Source organism: Lissotriton helveticus, chromosome 10, assembly GCF_964261635.1.
Source record: "Lissotriton helveticus chromosome 10, aLisHel1.1, whole genome shotgun sequence".
NCBI lineage: Eukaryota > Metazoa > Chordata > Amphibia > Caudata > Salamandridae > Lissotriton > Lissotriton helveticus.
The window spans coordinates 93,742,731-93,760,597 of NC_136071.1; the positions used below are offsets into that span (position 1 = coordinate 93,742,731).

The following is a 17,867-nucleotide window of genomic DNA, read 5'->3' on the forward strand; positions in this document are numbered from 1 at the left end:
TGATGAATAATCCGAGATCGGGAAACACCTGCGCAATTCGCAAACAACGGGGGTGGTAACATAAAATGTAGATCTTAAAACAATGCATCTTCATTAATTACTGTGAAATAAACGTTGTAGTTAAATGAACAATAACGAGGTTTGCAATGATTACGAAGCCTGTAAACGATAAGGCACAAGGCATGATTGTGAGGTCTGAAATGGAGCTGAAGGAATATTGTGAAATGTGTTAATCATGGCACTACATAAATACTCATTTGAACTATGGGGAGGATGAAACCATAGATAGAGGACCATCCCATATTAATTCACCCATTTGTAATTGGCGAGTTACACTTGGCTATATGACTATTCAATTAAAATAATGATTGAAATTAATTAAATTGCACTTTACTGGAAGAAGGCACAGGTGCAACGAGTCAAATTTCATTTGGAGTGCTAGAAACAACACCCGTCCATCGTAACCGAAAAGGCCTTGGCACACATTTTATCAAATCACCGTAAAGGGTTTAATGCTATACGCTTAACTATTCCTTAAATGTGTAAAAGGGAGAAAGTCTGACGGTATGAGTGAGTCCAAACCCCACTGGTCTTGTGGTACCGTAAGCCCCCACCCAGGCAAGGCCCCTGGAATGTCTGCCTCGGTGCCACACGCGGCTCTAAGGGCAGAGAATGGCCCTGGGTCTGCAGGGCAGCATGGACGGAAGAATCCCGCCTGCCTATTACCGCGTCCCAGCCTGTCCCGGAGACAGGAATCCGGCCCCCCGGGCCCCAGCCGAGTACCTGGAAACAAACCAGACACTAAGAACCAGTCGGATGCTCGGACACGCCTATGACAGCTCACCGGTAGACGCAGCGCCTCGAAGCACGTGGAAAGCTCTGGACCGAATGCACACGGATCCTGTGAGTGTACACAGGATCTGAAGCGGAGCCGGCGTGTGAAAGGATCGATAGCTGGCGACTGGCCTTGCAGCAGCAGGGGGCCTAGAGGCCCAAAGATGCAGCGCCTCGAAGCACGTGGAAAGCACTGGACAGAAGGCACACGGATCCTGTGAGTGTACACAGGATCTGAAGCGCAGCCTGCGTGTGAAATGATCAATAGCTGACGTCTGGCCTTCCAGCAGCAGGGCAGGGGCCGAGAGGTCCGAAGATGCAGCGCCTCGAAGTGTCAACGCTTAAAGAAACTGACGCGACATTACCGTGGGGCAAGGTCGCCGATCTGTTTTTCTTGAACCCGCTCCTTGGAGACCAAGACGTGTCCGTGAGCACAGACAGGGTACCTGGCAGGCACCAAGCACTGGCAGCTCCAAGCATCAATGTCCTCCATACTGTGCAGTCCACACAAACACACCATCTATTTCCACTCAGTTGTTTCCCCACAAAGCGGGGCGCAGGAACACCCCGTCTCACAGGAAGGTAACAGACCAGCCAAAGCCGGAAGTAAATACTGTGCTTCCAAACCTCTGATCTCCTGCAGGGACCCGCTCCGACGGCCAGCAAGGGACATCACCGGCACCCCAAAGCATCACTGGACGAGCAGGCGCGCCCCCGCCGCGCTGTCCCCGGGTAAAGCGCATCCATGGCCTCTGGGCGCACAGTCCATGGGCGGACCCCAGCCCCGACGCACGGCCGGTCCACCCCTCGCAGCCTCGGCTGAGGGCTCCGGCCTGTCCCCTCTCCAGCTGACTTCTGCCAGATTCCTCTCTGCCTCAACGGGCTCACTTCCTCCTATTCAATTCCACGAGAGCTCCGCGGCGCCGCTTCCTGTTTCACTTTTTGTGGGGGGCGGGAGGGGAGGCAAAGAGGAACGGGGGTGGGGGAGAAGAAAAGAAGGCGTGAAATAGGACACAGAAGTGAGCAAATATGGGAAAATGTGTGAGAAAATGTGGAATTCAGTGTTTCCAAGCCGGGATGGCTGTTCTGCTCACTGGCGACTAACTTTCAAAACGTCAGAGTAGCAGAAAAATGTAAATGTATACGTTAAAATATTTGTAAAGGGTTTCGGACGAGTGCTTTGGATGTTTAAACATAATGTGATCCCAATACTGGCATGCAAGTGATTCTAAATAGAAGGACATTTTTCTAGGAGTTATTTAAATTGGAGAACGGGAGAACTTTAGCTGAGGTCCCCTGGTTCCAATCCAATCTTTTGATCCCCTAACCAGATCTAGGACTCTTTGAAAGGCTGCTCTAGAAACAGTGGCACGAAATGCGCCTCACACATTTTTTTTTAGCTATTTTAGGTTAGAACCTGGCCCCAATGCCAAATAATGCACCATCTCATACATGGAAAAACCTCTGTTAGAGCTTGCAGCTCCAGCACTGTTAGACCTGGCACCATTTGCGTGGGTCTCCCCTGCATTTTTTTGCCTGTGCCTCCTCTGTTTTTGCTGTTTGTTGGACTTCATTTTGCTGGTCTAGATGCTTTGGGCACTTTGTCACTGCTGTTCCGTGCCAAAGTGCAAGTGCTCCCTTTGTAAATTACTGCTATGGATTGGTGTTTCCATGATTGGTTATTTGATTTACTATTCCTTTCCAAGTACAGTGCACCGTGTGTGCCCAGGGCCTGAAAATCAAATGCTGCTAGTGGGCTTACAGCACTAATTGTGCCACCCACAGAAGCAGCCAGTAAATGTAACTCTGGCCTGCCACTGCGGAGTCTGTGTGCGGTCTGGTACTGCCATGTCGACTTGGTAAGTCAACCCACTTGCCAGGCCCTACCCTTTCCTTTTCTTACATGTTAGACACCCCTAAGGTAGGCCCAAGGTACCCCTGTGGGCAGGATGCAGTGTATGTGAAAGTTAGGAGATGCCCTAATGTGTGTGGCATGTCCTGACAGTGAATTACTGCCAATTTAGTTTTTCAATATTGCAAGGCTACCTGTTCCCATAGGATAGAATGGGGAGTTTGTTTATAACATCTTATAAACATAACTGGCCCAGGGAACGAAGTAGGCAAATGAAGTTTAGTATGTCTGAACTCGGAATTTAAAATGCATCTTTTAGTGAGGGTAATTTTTACATTCTGTGTTTGAAAATACCCATTTTAGAAGTAGGTATTTTCTTGCCTAACCATCCAGTGTGCCTCTGCTAGGTTTGTGTATTGCACGTCTGGTTTTTAGATGACAGGGTCTGGAGAGGGGCAGTGGCTCCAGAAGTCTGATGAGTCAGGGCTGGGCTGAATAGACCTGGGCTGTATTTAGAGTAGGGGGAGGAGATTTCCTTTCAACTAGCATGGGCCTAGTCTGCCTTCAACAATGCAGTCTCCACCTCCTGCCTGGAAGAAGCACCAGTGAGGACAGAACTAGTTTTGGCTGGGCACAGAGACTCTCTGCCTTCAGAGAACAAAGGATTATGTGTATAAAAAAAGGGGCCCAGACTTTTAGATCACTTCTGGGAATTAAGAGGAACCTTTGCCAAGGAGAAGAGCGGGAGAAGCTAAGGAGGAATACTACCCCTGTGCTGCTTGCTGTCTGGGGTTGGCCTGCAGTGGCTACTTGCTACCAAGGAAAGGAGAAAGGACTTTGCTGTTTGCTGTGTCCCCTGCTTGAGGAAGATCTCCAAGGGCTTAAAACTGAGCTTGTCTCCTGTTCCAAAGTCTGAGGGACACAAAGACTTCCCCACCAGCTTCCCTGAATTTCCTTGCTGGGAATTCTAACCTGCAAAGAGGTGCCTGCTGCTGTTCTGGACCTCTAGAGACTGTTTGCTGCTGGGAGCAGGTAAAGTAACGCAACTTCGAAGAAGCGAGACGCATCCGCACCTGTTTCCGATGCATCGCCAAAGAAACTGTCACTGCGCCTTCCGCGGCTCGAGAAATCGCTGCACGCCGCATCGCGTGCACCGATCTCTGAAGTCCAAGATCATCGCACCTAGTTCTCCACAAGGCCTGCTGTGCGGCTGCACGAGTTCACGCATCGTCCCGGAGCGTCACATCACATCAATGCGCTAAGTTTGTAGTTTCGTTGGGGGACGCATTAAGAAACCGACGCATCACCTCACCACGCAATAAGAAACCGACGCATCACCTCCTCTTCGGTAAGGAACCAACGCATCACCTCTCCTGCCCTGCATTAAGGAACCGATGCATCCCCTCCCCCGAAGCAAGGAACTGATGCATCACCTTCCCTGAGGGTAAGGAACCGACACAACACCTTCCCTGAGGCCCGTTGTGTTTGTTTGCGTGACGAATCTCAGGTTCTTTGTGAGAAAAGTGTTGCATCTACAAATTGCTTGAACTGAACTATTTCTATCATCTGAAAGTCATATTTTTATTACTGTATTGTGGATTTTTGTTGTTTGGTCTTGTTTTGGTTTAGATAAAGATTACTTATTTTTCTAAACTAGTGTGGTGTCCATTTGTAGTGTTTTCACTGTATTACTGTATGTGTTCACAAATGCTTTACACACTGCCTCTGAGATAAGCCTGTCTGCTCATGCCAAGCTACCAGGGGGGTAAGCAAGGGTTATTTTAGGAGTGTATTCCCCTTACCCTGACTAGAAGCAAGGGTCCCTATTTGGGCAAAAGGTACCTACCACTGCCAACTAGAGACCCCCATTTCTAACACACACACTCAAAAATTTAGAGTGTCGACTGCTGCATTGAAATTGTGGCTGGTTCAATAAGTAGCTTCTTTGCAAGCAAGCATTGCCAAAGCCAATAGGTCTCACCTACAAGAGAGTTTTTGGCTTTTTGGGCTCCGTATGTTCTTTAACCCTGTTGTACAGCAGCGCAGATGAAAGTATAAAAACATACAAAAATACCAATATGAGGCGACCACGTCATAGCATTTTTTGTTTTAAGTGCTGGCTGGGATGAGAAGCAACACATAGCGAGGAGACCTGGACAACATAGGCAACACCAAGGAAAGGATGGCAGGTGGGGCAAGCAGCAACACAGACAACAGAGGGAAGGTGGGTAGGGGCAAGTAACATGGACATGAGGGAGCAACACGGGGGCGGGAGTAGTAAACGAGGGAGCCGACTAGAAAATACACACTCTGGTAGAGTGCTTTTGCACAAAGAAAAAAGAGGTGCTTAAAAAAGTGAGCAGTGGAAGGACACAAGTAATGCATCCATACTCTGGGGGAGGGGCAAACACACAGAGGAAGTAAGCCTATGACAGCTGAACAGTAAGAAGCAAGCAAATTAGAGTGACAATGAAGCAAACCAATGATAAGAAATTGGCGGCCTCTAAGCCCACGTTAGAAAACAAAAGGTCTTGAAGAGACAGCGGATGCGCTGTCTAGGCGAGACCTAAAAAGAAAAGCAGAATTTGTGCATTTTCTGTTTAAAACGCTTCCAACAAACTTTTAAAAAATCTAGTTCGTACCCTGAACATCTAATTATGTTGTGCAGAATGTGCCAGCCAATGCAGACTTTTACAGATTCAATTAAAGAATAGTGAGCAAATGTAAACAAATAACCCAGATTATTTGTTTTTGGGCCTTTGGTTTCCTTTAGAAAGTACAGAGCGGATCGGTTATGGAGAACAAACACATTTTTTTAAATACCGCACTGCCTATCGTAGTTTTGCAGTTTAGAAAAGCTGTAAATCACAGCTGATATCATTACTCAAGTTTACGGTACCCAGTTTACTGACCTTGAAAGTTGAAGGAATGAGTGACGACATTCAGATGTCAGCAGCGAGAGCTGAATTTATCGAGCCTTCCAACGAAAAGCATGCAGAATAAAAGGAGAACAGCTTTTATTGTATTTAAAATAGTTATACCGAGATGAGGATTTGCCAAAACTGAAGACTAGGCCTGAAACGAGTACTTAAAGGACACACAAAGATCCTTCAATAAATCAACCTTTTTCCCATTGATTTTTACTTGATGTTGCTGCAGTTAAGGGAGGCAAGGGACCTGGCCAGTCAGTATGCAGCAACTTGGCCAGGTGTGCAAGGCAACAGTCTTTAGCCTCTGCCCTTGAAACATTTGCACAATTAAATACACCAACAACAACAGTGCCAATTTGCTCTGGGCCATTATATCGGGGTTGGGAACGAGTTTAATTTAACAGAGTAACAAGAAACACATCACACTAGGTTTCAGTGCCTAAATGGCTAGAAGGGGCAGCTTCTCCATTTGAACGGAGGAGCATCACCCCACAAGCCCCAGGGCTGAAAATAAAACGGTAATAAAGTTAATTTAATGCAGTTGTATTTTTCAGCAACCCACCCTGGAATAAGTATCAGGACGAGGCGGGGTCAGCGCTGCTGAGTGGCAGGAGCAGAGAGCTGAGCGCTTTAAAGTGCGCATGTCTCTTTGGCCGGCCTTCTTGGGCGGCCAGCCAGACATGCGCATTTTAAAGTTCTCTAACCTACGTGTCTTAGAAAGCTGGTTTACGGAAACCCCAGGCCTCCAGTGCTCTTAGGAGCGCTGAGAGGCTGCTCTATCAAATCCTGATGCTGCTTTTATGCTGTGAGAGCAGCGCCAGGAATGGATAGCACAGTCTCCTGCATCAGGAGCTTCCGAGGGAGGAAGACGTTTGGGATGTAAGATAAAAGGTAAGTCTATTTTAATTATTTTTTGTGTCCCCCTGCCGCACTGCCCTCGGTACAAGCCATCCGTCACTGATGGCTAGTCGTTCCAGGAGGCACTAGCATATGGAACTAGAACACCGTCTGAATTAAGAAACGGTGATGAAGAACCACAGCTTCCCTATGTAATTATGTATGTATATAGTATAGAATCCCCAGAATCTAGCCAAAAGGCAATGGAGCGCTGTACATGGTCAAAAACAAGCATAAAGTCAATGTATAAGAGCCGATGAAACTGGGTTGAGGATAGTTAAGGCATTCTCTACCAATACAAAATTCTATCTTTCGACTTCAATTAATTTATCACCAGCACAGGTTATTCTATTGTGAGGAAGTTTAAGAAGACTCTACATCCATCTCACAGAGACTTGACATTCTCATGCTAAATACACACATGGATTCTGTCTCTAGTAGCCACCTTTCTTTCATCAATTTTACAATGCTGCTACAAGACTGATTAACCGATTATTAGGACACCTCCTTGCGAACATAGACATGGCGTGAACATTCTGGTCTTCAGTGAAATGCAATGCCAAGATGATGCCAGGGTTAATTACTCTTTGTAGTACACAAAGATGTTTTATTGTTTTGCTGCATAATCTGTAACTAATACATTCAGATTGTCCCTTCGATACGCACCTAACAGACCCTTGTGTGCACTAACTATCAGAAGGCTATACCTGGCCTACATCCATCCTTAAAGAAGCTGAACAACTGCAGATCCCTCTCTTAGGAACTTAGTATCATTAACCCCCTCCTATTTCAGAAACACTGTAACCCCAAGCTTTTAGTACAATGTGAAGGTCTGAACAGGGCTGTCTCTCTTAATTGTCACCCCTCCTGAGCAGGGTGGCAGCTCTATGGATTACTACAGTGGGCTCTTTATAACTACAGATCCTGAGTACATCACAAATAAAGTTTGGTTAATACAACTTCCAAAGAGGAGAAGACAAGGACTGTAGCCTCTCTCTCCCATGCTCACAGTTTAAAAAAGCACATATATACACGTGTTGTGGTACCAGCTAAGAAATTTGTGTGGTTGGTAAGATGTTGGGGAAATCAGGCACATGGAATTATGTATTTCATTATGCAGGGACCGTGGAAATAATAACAGATTAAAGACTTGCTTAATTTTCTGGAGGTGGAGTAGGGTGATGATGTCGCAAGAGACTGGTTGCAGAGTGGGCACCATCATAATGAAAAACGTAGAACACGGGCTTCAGAGTAATGTTAATTGTAAATTTATAAAGCGTGCTACTACCAAGAAGGCACCCTAGCACTGACGAATTCAATAAGAAGGCAATGTTTGCCTATCGATTGTACAGCCGACTAAACGTCACACATATAGTATCATTTTTGGGAATATGTCTAGACTTATGGAGACAGTAAATCATTTTGTGTGGGGGTCTTCTGCAAACATTTTCCTCACCTCGTACATAGAACATGGCTTGAATACAGATCTGGATTGAAACGGAATCCCAGTTAATGCGACTAGAAATCAACCAAAATATTTCCAAAAAGGTACAGTCTCCGAATATGTCTACCTTCTGTAGATTACAGTAAAATGAAACAAGAAGCGTAAAAGATCTAAAAAAGAATAGGCTTTTAAAGGCAAGAACAGAGATCAGAGGAATTCCTGTTGTACTAAAGATGTGCAGTAGAAAATCTTAACAGTTGGTACCTCAGCAAAGGGTTTCGAGTTCTCTGAGACATAGGCGGTTAAATCGACAATAAGATACAATAATACTACTCGTCCTGTGACCTGAAGGATTTGCGGACTCCCTTGGATCAGCCTCTGACCCAACGCCTCGCGGAACCCGCTGCGCGGGTCCCGCATCGTTCAGGGGCGCTGTTAATCTTGGAAGCTGTTGTACTTTTTGCCATCTGGGGCTAAGGGCTGCGAGGGCTGCGAGCAGGAGGGGCTGGACTCAGTCTCCCAAGAGTCTCAGCCTACCTCGCGCCCGTAACACCTGGGCCGCTCTCCCTCATCGCCCCGCCCCCAACTGACCGCTGAAAGCCACCGGATTTCCTCCTCTCCGTGGGATACTACTCGTCCTGTGACCTGAAGGATTTGCGGACTCCCTTGGATCAGCCTCTGACCCAACGCCTCGCGGAACCCGCTGCGCGGGTCCCGCATCGTTCAGGGGCGCTGTTAATCTTGGAAGCTGTTGTACTTTTTGCCATCTGGGGCTAAGGGCTGCGAGGGCTGCGAGCAGGAGGGGCTGGACTCAGTCTCCCAAGAGTCTCAGCCTACCTCGCGCCCGTAACACCTGGGCCGCTCTCCCTCATCGCCCCGCCCCCAACTGACCGCTGAAAGCCACCGGATTTCCTCCTCTCCGTGGGATACTACTCGTCCTGTGACCTGAAGGATTTGCGGACTCCCTTGGATCAGCCTCTGACCCAACGCCTCGCGGAACCCGCTGCGCGGGTCCCGCATCGTTCAGGGGCGCTGTTAATCTTGGAAGCTGTTGTACTTTTTGCCATCTGGGGCTAAGGGCTGCGAGGGCTGCGAGCAGGAGGGGCTGGACTCAGTCTCCCAAGAGTCTCAGCCTACCTCGCGCCCGTAACACCTGGGCCGCTCTCCCTCATCGCCCCGCCCCCAACTGACCGCTGAAAGCCACCGGATTTCCTCCTCTCCGTGGGATACTACTCGTCCTGTGACCTGAAGGATTTGCGGACTCCCTTGGATCAGCCTCTGACCCAACGCCTCGCGGAACCCGCTGCGCGGGTCCCGCATCGTTCAGGGGCGCTGTTAATCTTGGAAGCTGTTGTACTTTTTGCCATCTGGGGCTAAGGGCTGCGAGGGCTGCGAGCAGGAGGGGCTGGACTCAGTCTCCCAAGAGTCTCAGCCTACCTCGCGCCCGTAACACCTGGGCCGCTCTCCCTCATCGCCCCGCCCCCAACTGACCGCTGAAAGCCACCGGATTTCCTCCTCTCCGTGGGATACTACTCGTCCTGTGACCTGAAGGATTTGCGGACTCCCTTGGATCAGCCTCTGACCCAACGCCTCGCGGAACCCGCTGCGCGGGTCCCGCATCGTTCAGGGGCGCTGTTAATCTTGGAAGCTGTTGTACTTTTTGCCATCTGGGGCTAAGGGCTGCGAGGGCTGCGAGCAGGAGGGGCTGGACTCAGTCTCCCAAGAGTCTCAGCCTACCTCGCGCCCGTAACACCTGGGCCGCTCTCCCTCATCGCCCCGCCCCCAACTGACCGCTGAAAGCCACCGGATTTCCTCCTCTCCGTGGGATACTACTCGTCCTGTGACCTGAAGGATTTGCGGACTCCCTTGGATCAGCCTCTGACCCAACGCCTCGCGGAACCCGCTGCGCGGGTCCCGCATCGTTCAGGGGCGCTGTTAATCTTGGAAGCTGTTGTACTTTTTGCCATCTGGGGCTAAGGGCTGCGAGGGCTGCGAGCAGGAGGGGCTGGACTCAGTCTCCCAAGAGTCTCAGCCTACCTCGCGCCCGTAACACCTGGGCCGCTCTCCCTCATCGCCCCGCCCCCAACAATCATCCAATTGCTATCGGGGATATAAGTTGGACCAAGGAGACCGCTGCGCGGGAGCGCGCGGGAGCGTCCCGGGAGAAGCCCGGGACAAGGGCGGGACCGTCTTTGGCCGTCAGTGGCCGAAGGAGGCTGGGCTGGGCCCACTCTCTTGATCCCCCTTACTGCACATTTTAGGCAATGCCTTCGCCCCCACTACGGGAAACTCCCTCAAGGGATGGCGCTTCCTGCTCTGGGACTTTGGATAACTATTTTAAAGCCACTAAAGGAGAGGTGGACAAGGAAAGCTCGCTTGAGAAACGTAGGGTGGAGCGCAGGCGCTCCATAGAATCTATGAAAACCAGGCCCTCGACCGATATCATCCCTTACCCCATCACTCAAGAGGAATGCACGCCACCTAGCAGTTTAATTAATTCGACACTTGAGGACTTTCCCGTCTTACTAAGGGAAATTCCTTCTACCCCAGGGCTAGCGGTTGGAAAAAACACAGAGTCAGCCCCTCAAGAGTTCTCCCATACTATTGTCAACCTGTTAACCCAAACCCCACCTATGCAATTGGCTAATAAGAGCAAGTCCAAATTAAATGTAGTGGTGGAGTTACATAGGCCCCCACCTAGTAAACGTGCTCGGAAAACAATGGGGGGGTGGGGGAAATCTAAAATATCACATCTTGACTTTGGCAAGAAACGCACTAATACCGTTCTACCGGGGAAACCTACGGAGATAGTGCCTACCATTCCTCCTCCTAAGCCCCCAAACCCCAGTACAACTGCCACTACTAAAGAACCAGAGGTTATCTCGTCGAACCTAAACCTTCCACTCTCTGCCAAGGGGAGCATTGAATTCCTACTCCGCTCCCTTTTGCAGCCTATTACCGACAGCCTAAAAAAAGTCGAGATTAGGCTCACCTTACTAGAAACTTCTCTTACCACTCTGAACACTCTAGTAAGTAAGCAGACACAGCTAGCGGGAACCCATTCCTCTGTTGGGGATCCATCCAAAGCAGAAGTTGCAACTAATGCCAATAAACCCCCCCCCAGACACCCGCCACCTGCCCCCCCTCTGCAACCCCTTATGACCATCCAATTCCAGGCACGACATAATAACCAAAGCAATAGACCTATCCACCCACTGGATCTAGCCCCCCATAGCTCTCAAACAGAGTCCTCTGGAACACATCAAGATCAGGTTAATGCCCCTCCACCAACGCCCGTTGGCCCAATTCCAAGTCCACGGAGGCCAGACCTCCCGCCCGAAGCTAATAGATTAATGGTGGTCTTAGCTGGTGCCCCCCACTTAAGATCTGGGGAAAATGAGGACTATCAGTCCCTTAAGAAAAAGGTAATCAAATGGCTTAACTGGAACCGACCCTTGCCATCCCACTTTAATAACGAAATCATCATGGTGAGAAGGGTCCCATGGCTAGGGAAGACCAGGAAAACCATAGTGGGGGACTGTATCATGGTAACCTTTAAGGATCCGGGTACGGTCCGACACATCTGTGGAGGAATGAATCGTTCCCTCGATTCCACCATACAGACCCTCCCAGTATCTTTTTTCTTTCCACCGATTCCCAGGCACCAGGTTCCAATACACGATGACTGGACAAGGGTGGAATACAGACGTAAACACAAAGGCTTTGTACAACGCCCGTACTTCCAACCGCCGGACACACCTTTGTGCGATTTTAATCGCTTTAACTGTCTGAACGGTTTGGATGGGGTCGACTGACTTACTGTCTGTAAGACAGTGCCAGGGGTCTCGGGCCCCCGTGGCCTCCTGGAACTCCCCACTGTGTCCCCCGGTCCAAATTCTGGCCCACTGAATGATCCAGCTGCTTCAGACCACGGCAGAACCGAATCTTCTCACCTAGCCACTGATGGGGTAGTTGTTGTTGAGGGGACAACTATGGTTCCTTTCCTTGTGGGCAATGGTGCGCCGAGACTCCCGGTGCCACATGCAGCTTTTGCTGCCCTCGCTACAGGCCCCGTTATTGAAGTGGAGCCTGGACTCATCTCTTCCAACCCTTATGGTATGGCATCTGCCACCTCTGAACATTTGAAGATAATCTCCTGGAACATCGCGGGATTAGCTAACAAACTGGAAGACCCGGCCTGGGCAAAGTACATAGAGACTGGTGACATATGTATGTTCCAGGAAACCTGGGCCAGAGAGGACTATGGACATCAAGGTTACTCATCATTTTACATTTCAGCAAGGTGGGAAGGCAAAGGCCGCCCTTCAGGGGGCCTCACGACGTGGGTTGCTGCTCACCTGGGCTGTGTGGCTACACAGCTCCCATTCAATTCTGATGATATCCTTGGGGTCTTATTAACATGGCCAAACAAAGCTAACCTCCTGCTGGTCAACATCTATTCCAGGCCGATGGGAATGGCAAAAGAATCACCGACTTTTAATGAACTCTCGAACTTTTTATCTGACCTGTCGACTGATTCATATTTTGTGGTGGGTGGGGACTTTAACTCTCACTATGAGCCACTCCCCGGCATCCAGGAAGGGTTCTTATCAGAAGAAGAAGACAGGTGGGCAGTACCATGGGTTGATGTGCCATCTCCGAAAGCTTGGACCCCACTGGCACTGCAAATTACTGCCCTGACGCTAAGGTTCGGACTCAGAGCGTGTAATGGGCGAATCAAATCCGACAGACCAGGCAAAATCACTTATAACCGCCGGGGAAGAGAGTCCCACTTGGACTATGTCCTGGTCCAATTAGTGAGGTGGTCAACAATACAGGATTTCAGGGTAATAGACAGGATGGACAGTGACCACAATGCCCTCGAGTTAGACCTTGTCCATCCAGCACCTCAGGCCCCAGTGTCCCATGAGGAAGAGAATCGCCCCACGCTCCTCCTAGATAACAATAGGAAAAGAATCAGGTGGGAGCAAATGGTCACAAACAAGGATAAACTCCCATTGTTTTATGCAGAGATTACTCCTATCCTGGAAATTATTGGGTATCTTGACAGTGTGGCAAATATAATGGATATAAGGAGCAAACTGTTTGATGCCCACGAGGAGCTCATAAAAGTTGCGGCACCCCACTTCACTCGTAACTTACGAAAGCCAAGGGAGAGGTGCCAAGGTAAAACACAATGGTACAATGCAGCCTGTAGACGGGCCAAAACAGAACTCCTTGGAGTAATTAAGGAGGGTACAGGAGGGGAACGCCTTAAGCAATGCAGGCAAACGTACAAGAAGCTTCTCGCGCAGGCCAAAATAGAATGGGAGGAAAACCAGTGGGAAGATCTCACAAAGGCCTTAGCAATACAAGATCAACGCCTGTTCTGGAGGATCGTGAATGGGGGATCAGGGAGTCTACATTCGGCAGTGGAGCCTAACATAGCTCCTGGAGTGTGGCAGGACCATTTCCAGTCCCTATATAGTGCTGAGTCCGGAGAACTTCCTGCGTTAATTGAACCTGAGAGGCTGGGCCCTCAGGCGGACCTAATAACACTGAGTGAGGTCACTGCTGCTATTTCAGGCCTGGCTTCGGGGAAGGCGCCTGGACTGGATGGGCTACCGGGAGATCTGTTCAAGCAGGAGCCCACCGTCTGGGCGCCTTACCTCGCTGCTCTTTTTAACGGTATACTCGGTGGGATGGAAATCCCTAGTACTTGGCTGGGGGCTGAGGTGGTCCCGATCTTTAAAAAGGGATCCCCCCTCCTCCCAGCCAACTACAGACCGATCAGCCTGATAGACGTAGCACAGAAGCTGTTCGGCAGGGTTCTCCTGAATAGGCTTCAGGAATGGATAGAAGAGGTGGGCGCCCTGAGTCCCTATCAGGCAGGATTTAGGAAAGGGGTATCGACCGTGGATCAGGTCTTTAGATTGAATTTGGTCTATTGGAGGACAGTGAGGTTCGAGGGCGGTAGTTTGTACACGATTTTCGTGGACCTACGGGCCGCCTTCGACCTCGTGCCCAGGGGAAAACTTTGGATCATCTTGGCAGGGATGGGCGTACCACCAGATATTTTACTGACCTTGCAGAGGCTGCACCATAATAATTATGCCCAGGTGAGGTGTGGGAGGTTGGGGGAACTGACTGATAGATTCCCCGTTGGCAGAGGGGTAAGACAGGGCTGTGTGCTGGCGCCGACCCTGTTTTGCCTCTTCGTCAACGGGGTAATCGCTCATCTTAACGCTACCGATAATACAGATGCCCCCAAACTAAATGGCAACAGTGTGCCCGCAATAATGTTCGCGGACGACACACTGTTGATCTCTAAAACACCCATGGGCATCCAAAGGATACTCGATGCCTTTGTGGCCTTCTGTCAGGATAGAGGGCTGGAAATCAACGCCACAAAAACCAAATATATGGTATTGAATCCGAGCCCCAAACAGCGCCCGAATCCCCAATTGGGAGCAGCGCGGCTGGAAAGAGTAGCCACGTTTGAATATCTCGGCGTGACGCTCAACGAAAATATGACCTGGGGGACTCATCAGAGCAGGGCTAACCTTAAATTAGTTCAAATTACCGGGGGTATATCCCGGATGATGACCGGTTCGACTTATCGCCCACTGGGGGCCTTAATACAGATATATAAGGCCCAGGCCAGGGGGGCGATTTTGTACGGGGCTGAATTGTGGGGCCACATCCCATGTCGGAACCTGTCTTCTACGGAAAACAGGTTTATAAGACAAATAACCGCACTTCCCCCTAGCACCCCACTCCTCCCTCTGAGGCTCGATCTAGGGATACGGCCACTTGCCGACGAGATAAGTTTAAGACCCATTGCCTTCTGGCGTAGGCTATGGAGTGGCGATGATCTCGCCGACTACAGGGCGGAACTGGCCGAACTATTAAAGCACCCCAAGGTGCTCAGTATTCCCTGGGTCCAAAACATCCAGTCAATTTGCACTGATCTGGGGCTCCCTGAATTGTGGACCGAACCAGCAAATGCAGCACCAGGAATCTCTAAGAGATCCCTGGCGAATCTGTATCACGAACACAAAAGGACAAGGGCCTTAGCTACCCAGATAGAGGGGTCCCTTTCTTCCATATTCCTGCAAACCAAGGATCTCTACAGATTTGAGAAGGCTTTCGATCCCATATATCCCATACTTACCAGAAAGTTATTTCTCCAGTGGAGATACGGCACATTGCCTTTCCGGTCGTTTTCAAGCACTTGGTCACAAGTCCCTTCCACCAAATACTGTCCTCTTTGCGTTGATAAAGAGGAAAATGATTTGCATGTGTTTTTTTTCTGCCCAGCCTACAAGGCAGCCAGAAAGTATTGGCTGCTTCCCTTGATTAAGAATCTGGGTGGCAGGGAATACACACCTATGTACAGGATTTTAAAATCCGATGTCTCTGGCCCAACCGTTTTTGCACTTTCCAAATTCTTTACGAATGTTTGGTATACGCGTAATTGTCTTTTAAAAAATGCTGGGTAGACTTCAGAATCGTTTCAATTCTTAAAAATAACTGTTTTCATTGTGTGTGTTGATCTTAAAATCATGTATTGATGTTTTACTAAATTTGACAGAACTCATGTGATTTTATTGTATGTATATCTTTTATGACCTAATGGTCGAAATAAAGATTGGAAATGAAAAATGAAAGGGTTAGAACTCCGAGCCCTCCATCTCAGAAGACATAGTTTGGGTCATATAATGAGGTTGGTTGTCTGCAAATAGTACTTGGTTATTGCCTAAGTGTTGCCATAGGAGCTTGCCATCAGCACTTTCTAGTCTTGATTTCACCCCATACCTATTTTGCCCACCACAGCAGTGCTTAAAAAGAGCTGGTGGTTTCCGTAGCTCGGCACCTGCACTTAAATGACAACACCGGAGCTTGTGACAGTCTGCCACATGGTGGTGCTCTCTACTTACTTCACAAATGACTATTACCTGCCACCCCAAGCCATGCTCATAGCTTTGGGTGCCTTAAAAAGTCCGAATCGTCACACTTGTTGGAGTGTGATTAGTAGTTGTGTTGTTACTATTATTGACAGCATGGCAGGGCCAACAACTCCTGACAAGAGCCCTGGCACTTATTGTTTACAAATTAAACTCTGCATCACTGTACACTTCCGATCCCTTTGGCTAACTCTTGTAGGTTCTTTTTCATATGTGCTTACCCTCTTTGCAACCGTTTACCTATATTTCACTTCATACTTCTTTTCCCCTTATCCGTCGTTCACTCTATTGAGCTGGATCAAAATATGAGGATGAAAAAGAAGACCAAGACCCCCAAAAAATGAGTGCATGTGCCAATCACCGACACAAACTAAGCACTGAAGAGGATACAGATGGAAAAAAAAAGGGGGAACAGATATTGATTCCAAAATTTGAGAGTGGGCACATGTAGAAGAACCAGGAGTTGGCACTGATACACTGATGCTCTCAACCTCCAGTCAGGCGTGCACAGGAGCAATGTTGTGTAAGACCAGCAAGGTGCACTCTAGCCTTGTGAAACCACAGGTTCCTGAAGACGCTAGATATTAATGGCGGTGTGGGATACATATTATTTGCTGTGTGGTGGCTACAGAAGTTACCATCCTTTTACGGTGACAGCAATATGGCACCAACTCCCAGCAACATTCCTTCAAGAAAGAGCTATGGTGACCCTAACCCAGTGGTTAATTTGTAAAAAAAAATAAAAAAAAGGTCATTGCCAGGGCTCTCATCAGGAGGCAGCTTGCATCAGCCCAGTTCTCCAGTTATCAGCGCCTAAAACAGAACCAACTATCAACCATGAAAGTGGGGTGAGGATGTGGTGCAATGGCCAGACCTGCAGATTTCAGAGCTGGGGATCCAGATTTGAGTCTCGGCATGAGCTCAACATCCTGTGATTCTGGGCAAATCACAATCTCCCTGTAAATGAATGTGTCCTTAACTGGTGCTCATGAAAAGCGGCAATGTTGATGATTAAGTGCTGGTGCTGAGCATCGGAAACCACAGGCTCAAATTAAGCACTGCCCTAACGTCCATCCACACAATTTCTACATAACCCTCATTCATGGCTCCTGCCATCCTCCTCAGATACCTCGGCCAGTGGACCTCAAATATTATCACCTGCTACCTCTTATGTATTTCACAAATGGAACCCACACATAGTTTGGCCATTGAAGACCTGACTATTCACTATCAGATCTAGGTACAAATCATCCATTAAACCATAACCTCCACTTTCGCCTGGTGTTGCTAATACTGGAACCTAAAGACAGATTCGCTAATGTGCACAAATGCTGACACAGTCACCTGTCTAAATATGGATATCAATTGTGACCTGCTTGAACTCCAAATCATACACAAAAGCCCTGTTAAACATCTATATCCTAAACAGAATCCAGCCCAATTACACCAGGCTCCAAGTCCCCCAAGCTAGGCTCCCATACAGATGCAAGATCAGCTCACTGAGGCATCCGCCTGCTATCCAATACCTACCATGACATCGTCCTCATCCCTGGGGGAGAAGGTCAGCGTGCTGGAAGAGGAAGGAGTCCTGCGGTGCTGTTTGAAGGTGTTAGTCCCATCGGCTGCTGGGAGACAGGAGAAAACGGTAGAGTGGTTTATTTAGTTATCATGTCAAACACTGAAAAAAAAATGTAGCTGGAAAAGAACAAGATTTCTGGTCTCCATGATATTCCTCTGCCCTCCATGCATTGCCACTCTAGGTTCACGCACACTGGTTTCTTGTCTCGGTTGATCTGTTTTTTCCTAATAAGATAACCCTCGATTTTGTAACAAAGGAATGTGCTGGTCACTGAGGTCAAGGTTGATACCACTGTTGAGGCCAACATTACAAATTCTGCATCATTGCATCTAAAAAATTATCCCTGAACAAAACTCTGATTACA

At 48.7% G+C, this 17,867-nt stretch overlaps 1 protein-coding gene across 5 annotated transcripts in view; it reads right to left on the reverse strand.

The window, feature by feature from the left end:
* TRAF7 (TNF receptor associated factor 7) overlaps nucleotides 1-17,867 on the reverse strand; it is a 196,337-nt gene that overhangs the window by 74,701 nt on the left and 103,769 nt on the right. For 2 of the 5 annotated variants that reach the window (XM_078664845.1, XM_078664846.1), the window contains one exon: nucleotides 17,455-17,546. In XM_078664845.1, the coding sequence (XP_078520971.1) occupies nucleotides 17,455-17,546 (92 nt within the window). Of the gene's footprint in view, nucleotides 1-1,461; nucleotides 1,733-17,454; nucleotides 17,550-17,867 lie in introns of those variants that run through there. The other 3 variants (XM_078664843.1, XM_078664844.1, XM_078664847.1) reach the window with 2 other exon arrangements.